This window comes from Diabrotica undecimpunctata, chromosome 2 (genome assembly GCF_040954645.1).
Source record: "Diabrotica undecimpunctata isolate CICGRU chromosome 2, icDiaUnde3, whole genome shotgun sequence".
Classification (NCBI taxonomy): domain Eukaryota; kingdom Metazoa; phylum Arthropoda; class Insecta; order Coleoptera; family Chrysomelidae; genus Diabrotica; species Diabrotica undecimpunctata.
The window spans coordinates 35,874,978-35,893,195 of record NC_092804.1 but is presented as its reverse complement, the minus strand read 5'-3'; the positions used below and the strand labels follow the sequence as shown (position 1 = coordinate 35,893,195).

At 31.7% G+C, this 18,218-nt stretch overlaps 1 protein-coding gene across 3 annotated transcripts; it reads right to left on the bottom strand.

The window, feature by feature from the left end:
• Positions 1-474: 474 nt before the first annotated feature.
• LOC140434408 (uncharacterized) lies at positions 475-17,982 on the bottom strand. 3 transcript variants are annotated; one of them, XM_072522648.1, is made up of 3 exons: positions 17,611-17,982; positions 4,677-5,861; positions 2,729-4,592 (listed from the first exon to the last, which is right to left on the bottom strand). In XM_072522648.1, the coding sequence occupies exons 1-3, from the start codon at positions 17,840-17,842 to the stop codon at positions 4,291-4,293; spliced, it is 1,719 nt and encodes a 572-aa protein (XP_072378749.1). In that variant the 5' UTR covers positions 17,843-17,982; the 3' UTR covers positions 2,729-4,290. The 3 variants fall into 3 exon arrangements, with proteins under 3 accessions (XP_072378750.1, XP_072378749.1, XP_072378748.1); XM_072522649.1 differs by lacking the exons at positions 2,729-4,592; positions 4,677-5,861 and adding an exon at positions 475-1,961; XM_072522647.1 differs by having other exon boundaries at positions 2,729-5,861.
• Positions 17,983-18,218: the final 236 nt, after the last annotated feature.

Here is an 18,218-nt window from a genome sequence, read left to right as displayed (position 1 = left end):
TCTGCAGACATAAACGATGTCAACTGTACCATTGAGAACAATATACAATGGAGGCATTGCCTACGACTAAGTGCTACGTCATCATAAATACCATGCTCTCTATGCTTTACGTTAGCTAGTTGGACTAACCCCATTAGGTACGTACCTTGAGTTTCAGCTGATTGTTAATAAAATTCGGAGATTCGGTTGTTACGATAGAGTTGACAGATAGGATGATTATGATCATTGAGGTTTCTCTCCAGTGTGCACTCTCAAATGTGTTTTCAAATTACTAGCTTGAAAAAATTGCTTAAAACAAATTTCACACTTGTAAGGTTTTTCCCCAGTGTGCAATCTCAAATGTGTTTTGAAATCACCTGCTTGACTAAATTGCTTAAAACAAATTTCACACTTATGAGGTTTTTCCCCAGTGTGCAATCTCAAATGTTTTTTTAAATGACTAGTTGTAGTAAACTGCGTAAGACAAATTTCACACTAGTAAGGATTTTCCCCAGTGTGCACTCTCAAATGTATTTTCAAATTACTCGCTTGAGAAAACTGCTTAAAACAAATGTCACACTTGTAAGGTTTTTCTCCAGTGTGCACTTTTAAATGTTTTTTCAAATCACCTGCTTGACTAAATTGCTTAAAACAAATTTCACACTTATGAGGTTTTTCCCCAGTGTGCAGTCTCAAATGTCGTTTTAAATGACAAGTTGAAATAAACTGCTTAAGACAAATTTCACACTTGTAAGGTTTTTCTCCAGTGTGCAATCTCAAATGTGTTTTTAAATCACCTGCTTGACTAAATTGCTTAAAACAAATTTCACACTTATGAGGTTTTTCCCCAGTGTGCAATCTCAAATGTGTTTTCAAATTACTCGCTTGAGAAAACTGCTTAAAACAAATTTCACACTTGTAAGGTTTTTCTCCAGTGTGCACTTTAAAATGTTTTTTCAAATCACCTGCTTGACTAAATTGCTTAAAACAAATTTCACACTTATGAGGTTTTTCCCCAGTGTGCAGTCTCAAATGTCGTTTTAAATGACAAGTTAAAGTAAACTGCTTAAGACAAATTTCACACTTGTAAGGTTTTTCTCCAGTGTGCACTCTCAAATGTCTTTTCAAACTACTCGCGTTAAAAAATTGCTTAAAACAAATTTCACATTTGTGCACTTTTTCTTCAGTGTGAACTTTCATGTGCTCAGTTAAATAACCTTTTTGAGCAAACTGCTTAAAACAAATTTCACACTTATGAGGTTTTTCCCCAGTGTGCAGTCTCAAATGTCGTTTTAAATGACAAGTTGAAATAAACTGCTTAAAACAAATTTTACACTTGTAAGGTTTTTCTCCAGTGTGCAATCTCAAATGTGTTTTTAAATCACCTGCTTGACTAAATTGCTTAAAACAAATTTCACACTTATGAGGTTTTTCCCCAGTGTGCAATCTCAAATGTGTTTTCAAATTACTCGCTTGAGAAAACTGCTTAAAACAAATTTCACACTTGTAAGGTTTTTCTCCAGTGTGCACTTTAAAATGTTTTTTCAAATCACCTGCTTGACTAAATTGCTTAAAACAAATTTCACACTTATGAGGTTTTTCCCCAGTGTGCAGTCTCAAATGTCGTTTTAAATGACAAGTTAAAGTAAACTGCTTAAGACAAATTTCACACTTGTAAGGATTTTCTCCAGTGTGCACTCTCAAATGTCTTTTCCAACTACTCGCGTTAAAAAATTGCTTAAAACAAATTTCACATTTGTGCACTTTTTCTTCAGTGTGAACTTTCATGTGCTCAGTTAAATAACCTTTTTGAGCAAACTGCTTAAAACAAATTTTACACTTGTAAGGCCTCTTTCCAGTAACCACTTTCCTATTTTTATGTAATGTTTTTCCTTCAGCATTTTGATTCATATAATTTTCTTCGTGAGATGAATGTTCAGTTACTGCCTCCATAATTTCCATTTTGTTCTCTTGGAGGTAATCTAAAAATGAAACTGATTCTAATATACATATTGACTACAAGAGAAAATAAATGTAAAAACAAAGAAATATACTAATCAAATTAAATGTTACTAAAACGCAAGACAGCTGAAGTGTACTCAAGGATACAATTTATGTTTGAGAAACATGCGTGTTGTCTTCTATATGTATAATAGTGAGCCTTCTTGTCTTAAGTAATAGTTTCACCTCAACGTATTCAATATAAGCATATGAACACGAAAAAACCAGTAATATTGCGATGTAAAGACGGTCGGGTACAAGGTTTTACAATGACCGTGAAATTTCTATGAATCATCTTTTTTTCAAGAGTCACCTATGTTCGAATTTGTAGACTGTACCATAATAATTCTCGTTTAAGAAATATTGTACTCCTTTGAAAAATAGCCAAGAAGTTCAAGTCGGTCGCTTCAATGTATAAAAAAAGATAAATGCGTAAATACTATATATTATTGTGAAATATTATTTTTTCTTCCATAAAAATATAAAAATAAAATTAAAGTTATGCTATACTTATGCTATATATATATATATATATATATATATATATATATATATATATATATATATATATATATATATATGTGTGTGTGTGAGTTTAGAAAAGAAGTATAAGTAAATAATATTTATTTACATATTGTTATAAAGGTAGATACTTCGTAAAATATTAACAATTGTTAAAAAATGCGTCAACTATTTAAAGACCATGAGTAAAAAACAGGCTAAGTGCCAAAACAACAAAACACAGGCATTGAAGAAAAACATTTTATTAACAACATTTTTCAAAATTAAGAAATTAATTTAACTTAAGAATGTAAACGATTACGCAAAAAACACCCTAAACAAAAAACAGAAAACATTCTTATAAGCAATGAAAAACAAAATAATTTCGTTTAAAAAATTTAAAAAGGGTTAAGTGACATAGGCTGCTCTGTTAACAAAGAGCTAACTGCAACTCAAGAAATATTTATAAAAAAATCTTTATGTTTTTCGTAATTTAACAAAGGAATCGTGGCCCGCAAGTTTGGTTTCTTCTCTTCACTAATAGGTTTATTCCCCGCAGGTCCTACCATTACTCTTCTGATAACCTGGACACTCTTCGCTTTTTTTTAAATTTTAGTTTTGGACCAAATGTCTGCCGAGTAGACAGTTTTTGATAAAACCTTTGACGGCACTTTTGCTTCATATCGAAGTGATAGCTTTAATGATATTTGGTTTAGAAATATTGATTATAGAATCTGCAGCAGCTTGGATATTAAATAAATTGTCTCTTTTCATTTCTACCATTCGAGAAACTATACGAACTCTTGCAGATGTAACCACATTAATAAACTTAGATGGAATACAATATTTCATCACTCTCTTTGTTTTTTGTACCGCCTTCATTTAAAACTTTTAGCAAATAAGAGCTGATTTCACTGCCACCACGATTTCCGATGCTTTCATTCCACACACATTATAGGTTGGCCGATATTCTCTACTTTTATTTAAAAATTAAAGCAAGATTCAATTCAGAGCGCTCGAAATTTGGTACAAAAAGCACCTCTTCTAAATCCATAGATAAAACGCAGGCATTGCTTCCAGTTATCTGGAAATAAATTATATGTTCCATTATAGTTCTGGATTTCTTACTTTTGCGATGATGTAACTCCAACTGTACTTTGGCCTTTGTACTTTATTTTTAAGTTTTATTTCAATATTTTTAGATCACAGTTTTGCAAGTGTCTGTTCTAAGTCTCTTGAGAGGCACATTGAGAAAATCGTTTTTACATACTTCTCGATAATAACTCAATAATAACAACTTTGACGAATATTACTTGTACAATATTTTTCTTGGAAAATTCTGTAAAGACGACTAATGTTCAAATCTGGGCTTACGTATACTTTCAATGATTTATTTTGAGAGTAGTGACTTATGTCCTTTGGTGTCGGTTGGATATGTGATCTTACTAATTCCCTAAGAGCAGCAGTGAATTTTGTTCTAGCAGTTCTGGTTCTCTTTGTCCTTAAAAGTCTAATCGCCACGTTTCTCTTCTTAATGATCGTTTGCAGCCTTTGGTGAGTTACAGTAAATATGTCTATGAACGTACTTTAGCGGACTTAAACGATGTCACCTGTACCATTGAGAACAATATACAATGGAGGCATTGCCTACGACTAAGTGCTACGTCATCATAAATACCATGCTTTCTTTGCTTTACGTTAGCTAGGTGGACTAACCCCATTAGGTACGTACCTTGAGTTTCAGCTGATTGTTAATAAAATTCGGAGATTCGGTCGTTACGATAGAGTTGACAGAGAGGATGATTATGATCATTGTGGTTTTTCTCCAGTGTGCACTTTGAAATGTGTTTTCAAACTACTTGCTTCAACAAATTGCTTAAAACAAATTTCACACTTGTAAGGTTTTTCTCCAGTGTGCAATCTCAAATGTTTCTTCAAATTACCTGCTTCAATAAATTGCTTAAAACAAATTTCACACTTTTGAGGTTTTTCCCCAGTGTGCAATCTCAAATGTTTTTTTAAATGACTAGTTGTAGTAAACTGCTTAAGACAAATTTCACACTTGTAAGGTTTTTCTCCAGTGTGCAATCTCAAATGTGTTTTTAAATCACCTGCTTGACTAAATTGCTTAAAACAAATTTCACACTTATGAGGTTTTTCCCCAGTGTGCAATCTCAAATGTTGTTTTAAATGACTAGTTGTAGTAAACTGCTTAAGACAAATTTCACACTTGTAAGGTTTTTCTCCAGTGTGCACTCTCAAATGTCTCTTAAAATTACTCGCTTGAAAAAATTGCTTAAAACAAATTTCACACTTGTAAGGTTTTTCTCCAGTGTGCAATCTCAAATGTGTTTTTAAATCACCTGCTTGACTAAATTGCTTAAAACAAATTTCACACTTATGAGGTTTTTCCCCAGTGTGCAATCTCAAATGTTTTTTTAAATGACTAGTTGTAGTAAACTGCTCAAGACAAATTTCACACTTGTAAGGTTTTTCTCCAGTGTGCAATCTCAAATGTGTTTTTAAATCACCTGCTTGACTAAATTGCTTAAAACAAATTTCACACTTATGAGGTTTTCCCCCAGTGTGCAATCTCAAATGTTGTTTTAAATGACTAGTTGTAGTAAACTGCTTAAGACAAATTTCACACTTGTAAGGTTTTTCTCCAGTGTGCACTCTCAAATGTCTCTTCAATTTACTCGCTTGAAAAAATTGCTTAAAACAAATTTCACACTTGTAAGGTTTTTCTCCAGTGTGCAATCTCAAATGTGTTTTTAAATCACCTGCTTGACTAAATTGCTTAAAACAAATTTCACACTTATGAGGTTTTTCCCCAGTGTGCAATCTCAAATGTTTTTTTAAATGACTAGTTGTAGTAAACTGCTTAAGACAAATTTCACACTTGTAAGGTTTGTCTCCAGTGTGCAATCTCAAATGTGTTTTTAAATCACCTGCTTGACTAAATTGCTTAAAACAAATTTCACACTTATGAGGTTTTCCCCCAGTGTGCAATCTCAAATGTTTTTTTAAATGACTAGTTGTAGTAAACTGCTTAAGACAAATTTCACACTTGTAAGGTTTTTCTCCAGTGTGCACTCTCAAATGTCTTTTCAAACTACTCGCGTTAAAAAATTGCTTAAAACAAATTTCACATTTGTGCACTTTTTCTTCAGTGTAAACTTTCATGTGCTCAGTTAAATAACCTTTTTGAGCAAACTGCTTAAAACAAATTTTACACTTGTAAGGCCTCTTTCCAGTAACCACTTTCCTATTTTTATGTAATGTTTTTCCTTCAGCATTTTGATTCATATAATTTTCTTCGTGGGATGAATGTTCAGTTACTGCCTCCATAATTTCCATTTTGTTCTTTTGGAGATAATCTAAAAATGAAACTGATTCTAATATACATATTGACTACAAGAGAAAATAAATTTAAAACAAAAGAAATATACTAATCAATATACGAAAACGGGTGCGTTTGGATTTAATTTGAGTATCTTACCACTACCTAACACGTGTTTCTGGGTCTAACCGTCATCACAGAGAGTTTGTAAGAACACTCCAACCAAAACCAAATCAAAACGCACCGACTAGTCTGGCAATTATAGAAAAAATAATTACCAGAGTATGCTACTAGAGACATCTAGTGAGGAAAGATGAAGTTAAATGTGTCGATAGCAATTAAAGTAAATTGTATACTCAAGCTTAATCAAGCCTTTAAGAGCGATGCTGGGAATATTTATATTCTACTATGCATCAACAATTTACCCATATAAATTACCATCATTCTTGTACTCATTGCGTCGAGTAAGGATGATAAATATACGAAAATTGTATATTTTGTACTCATTGCGAACTGTACTATTTTCGAATTTGTAGACTATACCATAATTCTCGTTTATGAAATATTGTACTCCTTTGAAAAATAGCCAAGTTAAAATCGGTCGCTTCAATGTATAAAAAAAGATAAATGCGTACATACGAGAATTGCGAAGAATGCAGAATTGCGAAATATTTTTTTTTCTTCCATAAAAATATGAAAATAAAATTAAAGTTATGCTATACTTATATATGTGTGAGAGTTTAGAAAATAAGTATAAGTAAATAATATTTACTTACATATTGTTATAAAGGTAGGTGCTTACGTAAAATATCAACAATTGTTAAAAAATACGTCAACTATTTAAAGACCATAATTAACAACATTTTTCAAAATTAAGAAATATAATTTAACTTAAGGATGTAAACGATTAAGCAAAAAACAGCCTGCACAAAAAAAAGAAAACATTCTTATAAACAATGAAAAACAAAATAATTTCGTTTAAAAAATTTAAAAAGGGCTAAGTGCCATACGCTGCTGTGTTAACAAAGAGCTAACTGCAACTCAAGAAATATTTATAAAAAAATCTTTATGCTTTTCATAATTTAACAAAGGAATCGTGGCCGGCAAGTTTGGTTTTTTCTCTTCACTAATAGGTTTATTCCCTGCAGGTCCTACCATTACTCTTCTAATAACCTGGACACTCTTCCCTTTTTTTTTTAATTTTAGTTTTGGACCAAACTTCTGCCGAGTGGACAGTTTTTGATAAAACCTTTGACGGCATTTTTGCTTCATATCGAAGTGATAGCCTTAATGATATTTGGTTTAGAAATATTGATTATAGAATCTGCAGCAGCTTGGATATTAAATAAATTGTCTCTTTTCATTTCTACCATTCGATAAACTATACGAACTCTTACAGATATAACCACATTAATCAAATTCGATGGAATACAATATTTCAGTGTCACATACATGAATGTCAACTACTAGTGAAATGATCGTTAAAGTTATTTGTCCCTAAAAACGCTTTACAAGCCTTCTCAAAGCGTGTTGTTTTTTCTAAAATATTCTCAAGGGGATATTTCGATCTGTACCAGTAGATAACAGCATGTCATTTACTAGATCATATGACTGTCGACTACTAGTGTTTCTTTATTTCAGATATTTTATGATGCCTCCAACCAAAAGAAATACGTTTCGGTATTCAGAACAGCAAATAGAATCTGCATTAGCTGCGATTTCAAATGGTCAATCAGTTGCTTCTGCAGCTAAAAACAACGGAGTACCCAGAAGTACATTAATTAATAGAATTAAAAAAAGCGTGTCGAAATTTAGACAAATGAGCCCAGATTCCATTTTGACGAAGGAAGAAGAAAAAAATATTGTTCTTTTGATTTTCACAATGGCAAAAGCTGGGTTTCCAATTGGTAAAGAAGCTTTACTTACCAGCGTTCAACACTCAATACAAGAACTGAAAAGAAAGATCTCTTTTAAATCAAATAGACCTGGGCGGAAATAGTACTATAGTTTTTTGAAACGAAATCCAGAAGTATCTACAAGGACTGCTCCAAATTTAACAATAAGCAGTTTCAGTAACTAAAAAAAATATATTAAATTGGTTTCAAGAAATTAAAACTTATGTAACAGAACATAAGTATGAGGAAGTTTTGAATGATCCCTTACGAGTGTTGATGAGTCTGCATTCTTTCTAAATCCAAAAGGTAGTAAAGTCTTGGCAAAGAAAGGCGATAAAACTGTATATCAGCAGGTCAACAGTGATGGCAAAGAATGCCTTACAGTTTTAATAACTGAGAACGCAGCTGGAACGATGGCACCTCCAATGATATTGTTCCGTTACGAACGAATCCCAAGAGACTTAGCTGTCAGTTCCTGACTGGTCGGGTATTGGGAAGAGCGAAACTGGTTGGATGACAGAAGAGACATTTTTCGAATACATCACAAATGTCTTCTATCCATGGTTCTTAAATGCCGATATTACTTTGCCAATAATTCTTTTCATAGATGGACATGTTTCTCATTTAACATTACATCTAAGTAAATTCTGTGAAAGTAAGGGAATAATTTTGATTGCCTTATTTCCAAATGCCACTCATCTCATTCAGCCTATGGATGTAGCTGTGTTTCGTACTCTTAAGGATAGTTGGAAAAATAAAGTTCAGCAATGGAAATTAACCATTTACGATGCTCCTGTGTTAAAAAGGTTTACTTTTTCCCCTGGCTTGCTGAACTACTAGAAGAAAGAGTGACACCAACTGGACTTCAAAATGCATTTCGAAAATCTGGTCTTGTTCCTTGGAATCCAAATCCTCTCTCTCTCCAATGGCGCTACAGCCCAAATCGGGCCTTGGCCTCCTCCAAACTATGCCTCCAACCTTGTCGGTCCCGCGCCGATCTTCTCCAGGTTCTCACGTCTAGCAAATTTTGCGCGTCCGCTGCCACTTCATCCTCCCATCTTTTCCGTGGCCTTCCTTTTGGTCTTGCGCCCTGCATTTTACTATCAAGGGCTCTTTTCGGCAATCTTTCTGTCTCCATTCTTACTACATGACCAGCCCAGCGAAGTCTCTGAAGTTTAACGAATTCCGAGATCGGTGTCTCTTTGAACAGTTGGTAGAGTTCATGGTTATACCTGGATCTCCATATTCCGTTTTCGTTAATAGGTCCAAATATCTCTCTTAGGACTTTTCTTTCGAAGACTTCCAGTTTTCTTTTTGTCTCTTCTGTCATCACCCATGTCTCGCATCCATAACATACTATTGGTCTGATAATAGTTTTGTAGACCCTGATTTTCGATCTCCAGTGTGTGTTTTTGGAGCGAAACACATGATCGAGTGAAAAATAAGCTTTGTTTCCCTTTACTATTGTTACTATTATAATTTAACTCCTAAATATGTGAAACTTTCTACCGTTTCAATATCGTCCTCTAATTCAACTGTGTGTCTGTTTCCCCTAGCTCTTGCCTGTGTTAACTTTTTTGTCTTTTGAATATTTATTTCTAGTCCGGTCTCTTTTGCCTTTGATTTTAATTGTGAATATATTTCTGCCGCCTCTTCTGTTCTGCGAGACATGATGCTGATATCATCGGCATAGGCGGCAATCTGTATTGATTTATTTGTTAGGAGATTACCTCTTCCTATATTCAGCTGTCTTATCACAAATTCCAAGGTCAGGTTGAATAGTGTCGGTGCCAGCCCGTCTCCTTGCTTTAATCCTTGGACTATCGTAAAGTTTTCAGTAAGCTCATTTTGGACTCTGACAGTTGCTATTGACGAATCCATTGTTGTTTTTACCAGTCTGATGTATTTTTGGGGGATATTAAAGCTCTGCAATATTTGATATAACTTATCAAATTGAGTCGTAGGCTTGTTTGAAATCTATGAATATGTTGTGGACGTCAATGTCGTATTCCCACGATTTCTCTACAAGAAATCCAAATCCTGTTAACATAATAAACACTGAGTTACATGAATCTGATATACCCAACCATTGCAACGCTGCGACAAGTCAAAAAATCAAAGTTTTAGAATTTGGTCTAAAGTTCTTAGAAGATAATATTGAGGAGAAAATTGCAATATTTAAAAATAGAGTTGAACGGGATAGAGTTCTTTATTTTATTTTTTTTTTTTAAGAAAAAATGTCTGAATTAAACGTTCTTAAATCCCAAATAATAAAAAATGGAGATTTAAAAACAAAAAATCCAAATGAAAATTTGAGGGAAGAAACTGAAGTACCTTCTGAATCTAATGTTCCTCTAGAGGAGCCAAATATTGCTAATGAGAGGGAAGAAACTGAAGTACCTTATAAACCTAATGATCCTCTAGGAGCCAAATATTGGTAATGAGTTATTTAAAGCATCCTCATCTCCTGTTAACTCACCAAGTAAAACAACAAAACATTTTACACCAGAAAGAAGTCAAACAGAAGCCCTGCAATTGAGACAACCGTCAACAACATCATATTTGGTTCCATCTCCATTTAAAAGAGCTCTATTTTGGCCTGAGCCCAAACAGTCAAAGCAATTAAAACGAGCTAAGAAAGAAAAAGTACCTTCAGTTATTACTGCAAAACAATGGCAAGATTATCACTAGAAAAAGCAAATGGAAAAAACAGTACTAGAGGAAAATAAAAAACTACAGGCGGAGGAAAGAAAACGAAAAAAAGAAGAACGAGAAAAAATAAAAAAAGAAAAAGAAGAAAAAGTGCAACTTCTAGGAAATAAAAGAAAAACGCACAAAAGAAAAGTATTTATTTCTAAGTGTGTGACACAGAAAAACATACAAATTTAGATTTTAAAATTGAAGAACGTAATACAGACTCGATGAGTGAAAATATACCTAACAATGGACAAAACTCCACACAAGTGTATAAAGAAGGCGACTACATTCTTGTGTCATTTCCAGGTAAAAAGAAGGAATATAAATTTGTGTGTGTTAGACAAGAAGTGTGCAACAATGATGAAGTTGAATGACGGGATGTAGGTATGACGGCTTGTAATGAAACAAAAACTGTATTTAAGTTGAATGAGAATGACATAAATTTCATTAATTTTTTCCAAATCCTTGAGAAGTTAGAACTGCCCAATATAACTTGTGCTGGAGATCAATTAAAATATGAATTTAAGAAAAAGCTTGAAGTTGATGGATAGTTAAAATATCGTCAATTACTGGATCGTGTAGGTGTCAACTACTGGAATTTTGAAAATATTAAATGTCATCTACCGATTAATTTGCAACCTGTAAGAAAATCTAACATTTTTTGTTTAATACTACATTTTGTAAATATTTTCAGTTAGTTTCTTATTTTACAAACATTAACAACTATCCTGAGACATAGTTAATAAAAATATTTAAATCTGTAACTGTTTTAGTGACAGATTTGTATACATTTTTTTTTAAGCTGTCAACTACTGGTTCCGCTACCTTAAATATATTTTTATACTAATGGTAATAAAGACAATTTTTATATTTATATTTTTTCTGAGCATATTTTGTTTTTACAAATTGTCATAACAATTAAACATCAAAATTATAGTATTAGACTAATTTAATAATTACTTCAGTTTCTACAAGTGGCATATTTTCCAGTACAATGTATTGTGTAAAAATATGTTTCTAGTTTCTCCTGTTTAATTTGTTTCAGATACTATACTATATATAGGATCATTCACAAAACAATTTAATTAAAAGTTTTCAATGTTTTATTGTCATATATTTCTGAAAATTTAGACCAGAAAGGGGAAGGTAAAAGGTACTCCATCTTCTAATTTAGTACCTTTTTATTAACTATTACTTTTGTTTAGACTGAAAATCGTTGTAAGCTTGTAAAAAAATGACACCTGTATTAACACACAATTCAGACTGTTTATCATAATATTTTCCTTTAATGTATGTACAAACTGCGGTTTGGATGGATGATATAGACAGCAGTTTTTAATCGTAATGAAATTTTCTTAATAATGACTATCAATATTGTTAAAAATAAAGGCACCTACTTTACTCTTCATAAAATTCATGTTTTTGACAAACTGCGTATATGACTGAAAACAATTATTATCTTAATACCTAACTAGCGGACCAACTCAACATCGAGTTTTTTAAATGAAATTTTTATTTTGCGAGAAAAATTAAGAGATCAATACAAACAATATAAGCAAGAATATACATAACATTCATCAATAATAATGCAAGTAAAAAGTGTATTAAATATCACGAAATATTTCGTCGAAAACAATGTTTTTTGTTACAATGTCTCCATTTTCTGAAAACTTTTGCTTAGCACCGGGAATTATGTAAACTTTTACGCCATCAAATGAGCGGGATCGAGACATTGCCACATATAGCTGTCCATGGGAAAAAACAGGATTTGGAAGATAAATCCCAACCTTCTTCAGACTTTGTCCTTGTGCTCTGTTGATGGTCATAGCAAAAGCTAATTGGACTGGAAATTGAAGTTAATTTTGCATAATAGGAGTTAATTTTGCATGCTGATCACGAATCCGGTGTCAGATTTGCTCTATCTTGACGTTTTATGCGCGTTTAGGGTCACTTCCGGTGTCGGATTGCAACCGGAAGTACATATTTAGATTCGTTTCGACGAGACCTTTCGATTCATATATACATTGTGGGGTCTAAAACTTAAAGTAAATTTTAACTTCCGGTCATCTCAAAACCGGAAGTGAATTTTTGTACCAAAAGTATATCTTGACAATCTCATACGTAATACTAATAATATTCCGAAAAAATATTTTAATTATCTAATATGGTTATTGAGTAAAGTGGTGGACAAGAAAAGGGCTTAGCGTTTTAGTATATAAGATGATTGTATTTTAGGTTTTAGAACATGCAGAACCTTATAAAGAATACCTTTTTTTATAAAACTAAAAGAACACCTTCCATTTGGTGTCAATTTAATTGGACAGGTAGACACACTGTTTATAATAGTCACAAGCCACACCTGAACAAAAATGTACTTCCACAAGGAAACTAAGTTCCTGTAGTTGGCTGTATACCATATATTAAAAAAATTTTAATAAAATCATTTATAAAAAGGTATATATTATAAAGGATTTTATTAAAATTTTTTTAAAAAAGTACTTATTTCAATATCTTCATTATATATATATATATATATATATATATATATATATATATATATATATATATATATATATATATATATATATATATCTACAAGTATTCTTTAAACAAATTAAAGAACATTTTATCTTTTGACCATGTTTGGACACAAAGGATCGCCTCCATTGAATCCTCACTGAGCCAGCTTCTTTGTTTCCTCATGGTCAAGCCAGTCCTGGAGAATAGCGTGTCTACTGGGACGGATGTTGCTGAGATGGATAAAATATCCCTGGCCAAACGAGCCATAGTCGGAAATTTATTCTGGTTCCAGTTTTGATCCAGTTCATCGTCAAGGCACACCCTTTTTTTTACAATGAGAAAATTTTGAGATTGTGCTCGCCACTAGAGGACCCAGACGAATATCCAACTTCCTTGTTGATTCCAGGTTGAGGCATTTTTTTCATATTTTCTATATAATTCTTGAAGTTCTGTCTCTGTTTCTTGGTTCAAGTAATGGCCCCATTCCAATAAATCAAAAGTTTTCAATTTGTAGCGGGGATCAATTAATTAATTACTAGAGAAATACAATACACCCAATTTGTTTTATTGTAGTATTTGATAACATTATGTAGTTGAGTAGAGGTTCCTGGGTCACTGATCAAAGAAACTTTGGGAAACATTGTTTTAAATAAGCTTAAGCTATAATGCTTTAAAATGTGCTCAAGGCTTGCTGCATTTACTGAAATTTTCTGGTAAACATGAGTCAAAGTAAAAATAGAAAAGAGCATATTTCATTACTGGACCAACCCAAACCCAAACCATATGAAAACGCTGTAAATTGCCTATATTTGGTGCAGATTTGTTGTTTTCTGTGGTTCATATTTCCAAAGGAGAGGCAGTAAGTCATATCATGATATTTGTGGGGATCTAAGCATTGATTATCTTGTCATGTCTAATAATAAGCAATCTTTTAACAAGTTTTTAGTAAGTTATAATCTGCGAGTCACATCTGAGGCTCCTACAAGAGTTTTCGTAGATAAAGTGGGTAAAACATCATCTACAAAATTGGACTACATATTGACAAATATCGAACCACATCTTTATAAATCAAATGTGTTCGAGGGACACTTATGTGACCATAAAGTATTTTCACTTAGTGTAAATTTGCAAGCCAATAAAGTATCGAAAAAAGATAAAAAACCCATCAGTTACAAGGATATGTCAGATGAAAATATGCTGATGTTTAAAGCAGGGATTTCTTCTACAGTTTTTGATGAAGTTTATTCACAATTGAATGCTGAATATGCCACAAATTCATTTGTTAGCATTTTAGATTACAATCTAAATTTATATTGTCCAATATAAACTCGGTATAAAGCACACAAAACAAATAAGACTACATGGGTAACAAATGAGGTAAGACATGCTAGTGAAAAACTAAAAAATCTACACTGGATAGCAAAAAATATAGGGAGTCTCGAGTCTCAAGATACCTATAAACAGGCAAAATAAGAATATAATTGTCTATTAATAAATACTAAAAAAAACTTTCATAGTGACTTAATTAATCAATCTTACAATATACCAAAAACAATTTGGAATTTAGTAAACAGTGAAACTGGTAGGCAAAAGAACAGGTCTGATATTATTCTACATTATGATAATAACATTATTATCAAGTCTTGTGATATTGCTAATTCGTTTGCCTCATATTTTGCTACAATTACAGAATACAATCTTCAAACTCATTTTGGCACATCGTTACCTTCTTCTTGTACTACCTCAAAAATGTGTAACAAAACATTTTTCTTTTTACCCATAACTCCAAATAAAAAATACAATTGATCAACTAAAATAAGCCTAGTACTGGTATTGATAACATATCTGTAGAAATAATAAAACTGATAAGTGATCATATATCGATTCCTTTAACCCATTTAGTAATCTCTCAATAACAACCAGCCAATTTCCATCCATATTTAAAATGGCAAAAGCTATTCCAAACTTCAAAAAGAATGACCCTCATGATATTTTAAATTATAGACCAGTATCTGTCCTTAGCATAATTTCGAAAGTAATAGAGAAGGTTGTATACAACAGAACGTTAAATTTTATAAAAGAATACAATTTATTAACTCCAACCCAACACGGCTTTAGATCAAAAAAGTCAACACTCATGGCTGCATGCAGCTTGTTTGAGCGTATTTATGATGAATTAGATAGTAGAAACCACGTGGCAGGACTATTTTTTTGATCTATCACGAGCTTTTGACTGCTTAGACATAACATTTATTCGCAATAAATTATATAACGTTGGTTTTAGAGGGATATTTCTAGAATGGATAATAAATTTCTTAAATGACAGGAAAAGTGTTGTTAAGATGAAAGAATCAAGATCAGAAACATACACAACAAATAAAGGAGTACCACAGGGATCCGTGCTGGGACCATTATTATTCCTAATTTTTATTAATGACCTACCAGATCACATAAGGGCACTTATAATATCAATGTTTGCTGATGATACCTCGTTAATAGTCTCTGCACGTATACTCGAGGAATTAAAAATGACAATGAAGACTGTTGTTGACTGCTTTATACGCTGGTGTAATACCAACAGACTAATATTAAACATTGACAAGACGCAAATTATTTATTTTCATTCATACAACTCATCTAAATATGACTATATCTTAACCATCCATGATAGAAACAATGTTATCTTCCACTCACTCTACAAAGATTTTGGGTGTATTCATTGATTGTAATCTCAAATGGTCAGAGCAAGTGAATTCAGTGAACATGAAATTGAATAAAGCTTTTTATGCCATATCTAGAATTAAAAACACACTACCCATCTCGGCATTAATGAACATTTATTATAGCCTTGCTTACAGCCACATGTGCTATAATGTAATTTTGTGGGGGAACTCATTAGATAGTAACAAAGTGTTCATTAACCAAAAAAAATTATAAGTAAAATTTTAATTTGGATTATCAACAGTCTTGTAAACCAGTTTTTATTAAACATCAAATTTTAACTTTCTACTGCCTATATACCTATAAATGTTTAATTTATGTCAAAGAGGAAATCAATACATTTCCAGTAAATTCAGACAATCACTATTACAATACAAGAAGTGCTGAATCTTTAGGAGTTCCTAAACACAGAACATCCAAATTTCAAAATTGCTTCAGATATATGGGACTGACCTAATACAATAATTTGCCAAAAACTGTGAAAGAAATACCACTTATCTCTACATTTAAAAAAAATGTCAAGATTTACTCTTAAGAAAAGCATATTATTCTATAAATGAATATCTCGAGGACAAACTGCAGTAGCTTCATATTTTACTTGTAAAAATGTTATTTTATATATTTTAGGTTTTGTAATTTTTTTTTTACACTGTGAATATTGTATTATACACATTAATATTTTGTATACTAAATTCTGTAGTGACGTATTCTATACATTTATTTTGAATGTCTTAAAGGATCAATAAAGTATGACTATGACTATGCATCTATATTCTTTGATATTTCTTTTAACAAAATATCATTAAAAGAAAGCACTTACATTACAAATTTGTAATTGTCTTATACATCCTTAAATTGTATTTAATATCAAAGTTATATAAAGTAAGTATATATATATATATATATATATATATATATATATATATATATATACATATATACAGTATACTCCCTCTATAACGAACACGGTTATTACGAGGTTTCTCTTATAACGAGATACATTAGATGTCCCGTGAAATTTCTATTCAACTATACCTGTCTATAGCGAGGCAAATTTGGTTATAGCGAGAGAAAATAAGATCCAAAGACGTGTTTTTTACGTTTTTAGTCCGGTCGTGGCTATAAATAAATACCTTTTCAAACAGCCCCTCAATAAACTTAACTGCAGCCCACAATAAACTTCTTTGCAATGAATAAATACAACTGTTTCACATCTTTAGAACATATATATGAGAGAATGATACTGGACCATTTAAAGCAGTTAAAAATAACAGAGTTAACAACAATAAAAGTAAATAACTTTTTTTCAAAAACGCCATTCAAACAATATTTATTAGCATCTTATACTGCTCCGAATGGCTTCACTATAGGAAGTTAATGGTTTAGAAAACTACAGATTAATATGTATGCACAGTATTATGATTGTCTGATATAACGAGATCGGCTTATAACGAGGTAATTAGTCTATCATTTCAGTTCTCGTTATAGAGGGAGTCTACTGTATATATATATATATATATATATATATATATATATATATATATATATATATATATATATATTATTAATTTCTATTTTATACTACTTCTAAATAAGCCAGAAAGGTAAAGTCTATATTCTTTGGTAAAAGTATATAGAACATTCCTGTCGAGTTAGCTACAAACCAATATCTACCAAATAGCAATTACAATTTTTTTTTTTCTAATAACTGCAACTCATATCGAAAGAAACAAATATTCATTCGTTCGAGTTTTATGTAAATTTAAAAAAATACCAGTTTTCATAAATATAATAAAAATGTAGTTTCAAAACATTTAAGGCATAAAACATATACATAAATAAGGACATGGCAGTACCGCAAACGCAAAATTGAAGTTTCATTTGGAGCTAACTTAACCAGAACGTTCTATACACTTTTACCGCGAGAAAATATATTATTACTAACATACTAACCTTTTTCAGTTTTTTGGTTTTCTTCAAATGGCTTAAATTTATTCCCATGTTGTATTTTAGTATTTATACGATGTTCCTTGAAGTCTAAATAATCATATGTGTCATCTGTACTTTGCCTATTGAATTCCTCCTTAATTTCACATTTAAAACCATCCAAAAGAGAAGTATCCAGATCATTATACTCCACTTCTACTTTACACATTTCATCGCTAATTTCTTGTTTTACTTCCATTTGAGTACACTTGATTTTACTTATTTCAATAATAATTTTACACCCAAAAAGTGAAATCGCTATAATAATTCTATAAGTACACACATACAATAATGGTGGTTTGTATATGAGTTATGAGTTTACCGAAAGCTTATCTATGACCGAAAATATGCTGATGATAGCCGCAAATGTCAAACATGGAACAAAAAATTTCGGTATTCGCGATTGAAACTGAATGTAGAGGGCAGGTCGATTGCAGTGTCATGGCCGATATAAATGGTATAAACAACTAATGTTTACCATTGCTTTTGCATGTTTAGTTTGGTTTAAGACGAGTTATTTTTATCATTTAAAAATGGAAATTAGCCTAATGATATCTTTGAGTATTGTGGTGAAG

Coding starts and splice junctions, on each gene's coding strand:
- LOC140434408 (XM_072522647.1), bottom strand. CDS start 17,842: ATGGAAGTAAAACAAGAAATTAGCGATGAAATGTGTAAAGTAGAAGTG. Junction 5,862..17,610: donor AAACCAAAAAACTGAAAAAG/GTTAGTATGTTA, acceptor TTTCATTTTTAG/ATTATCTCCAAAAGAACAAA.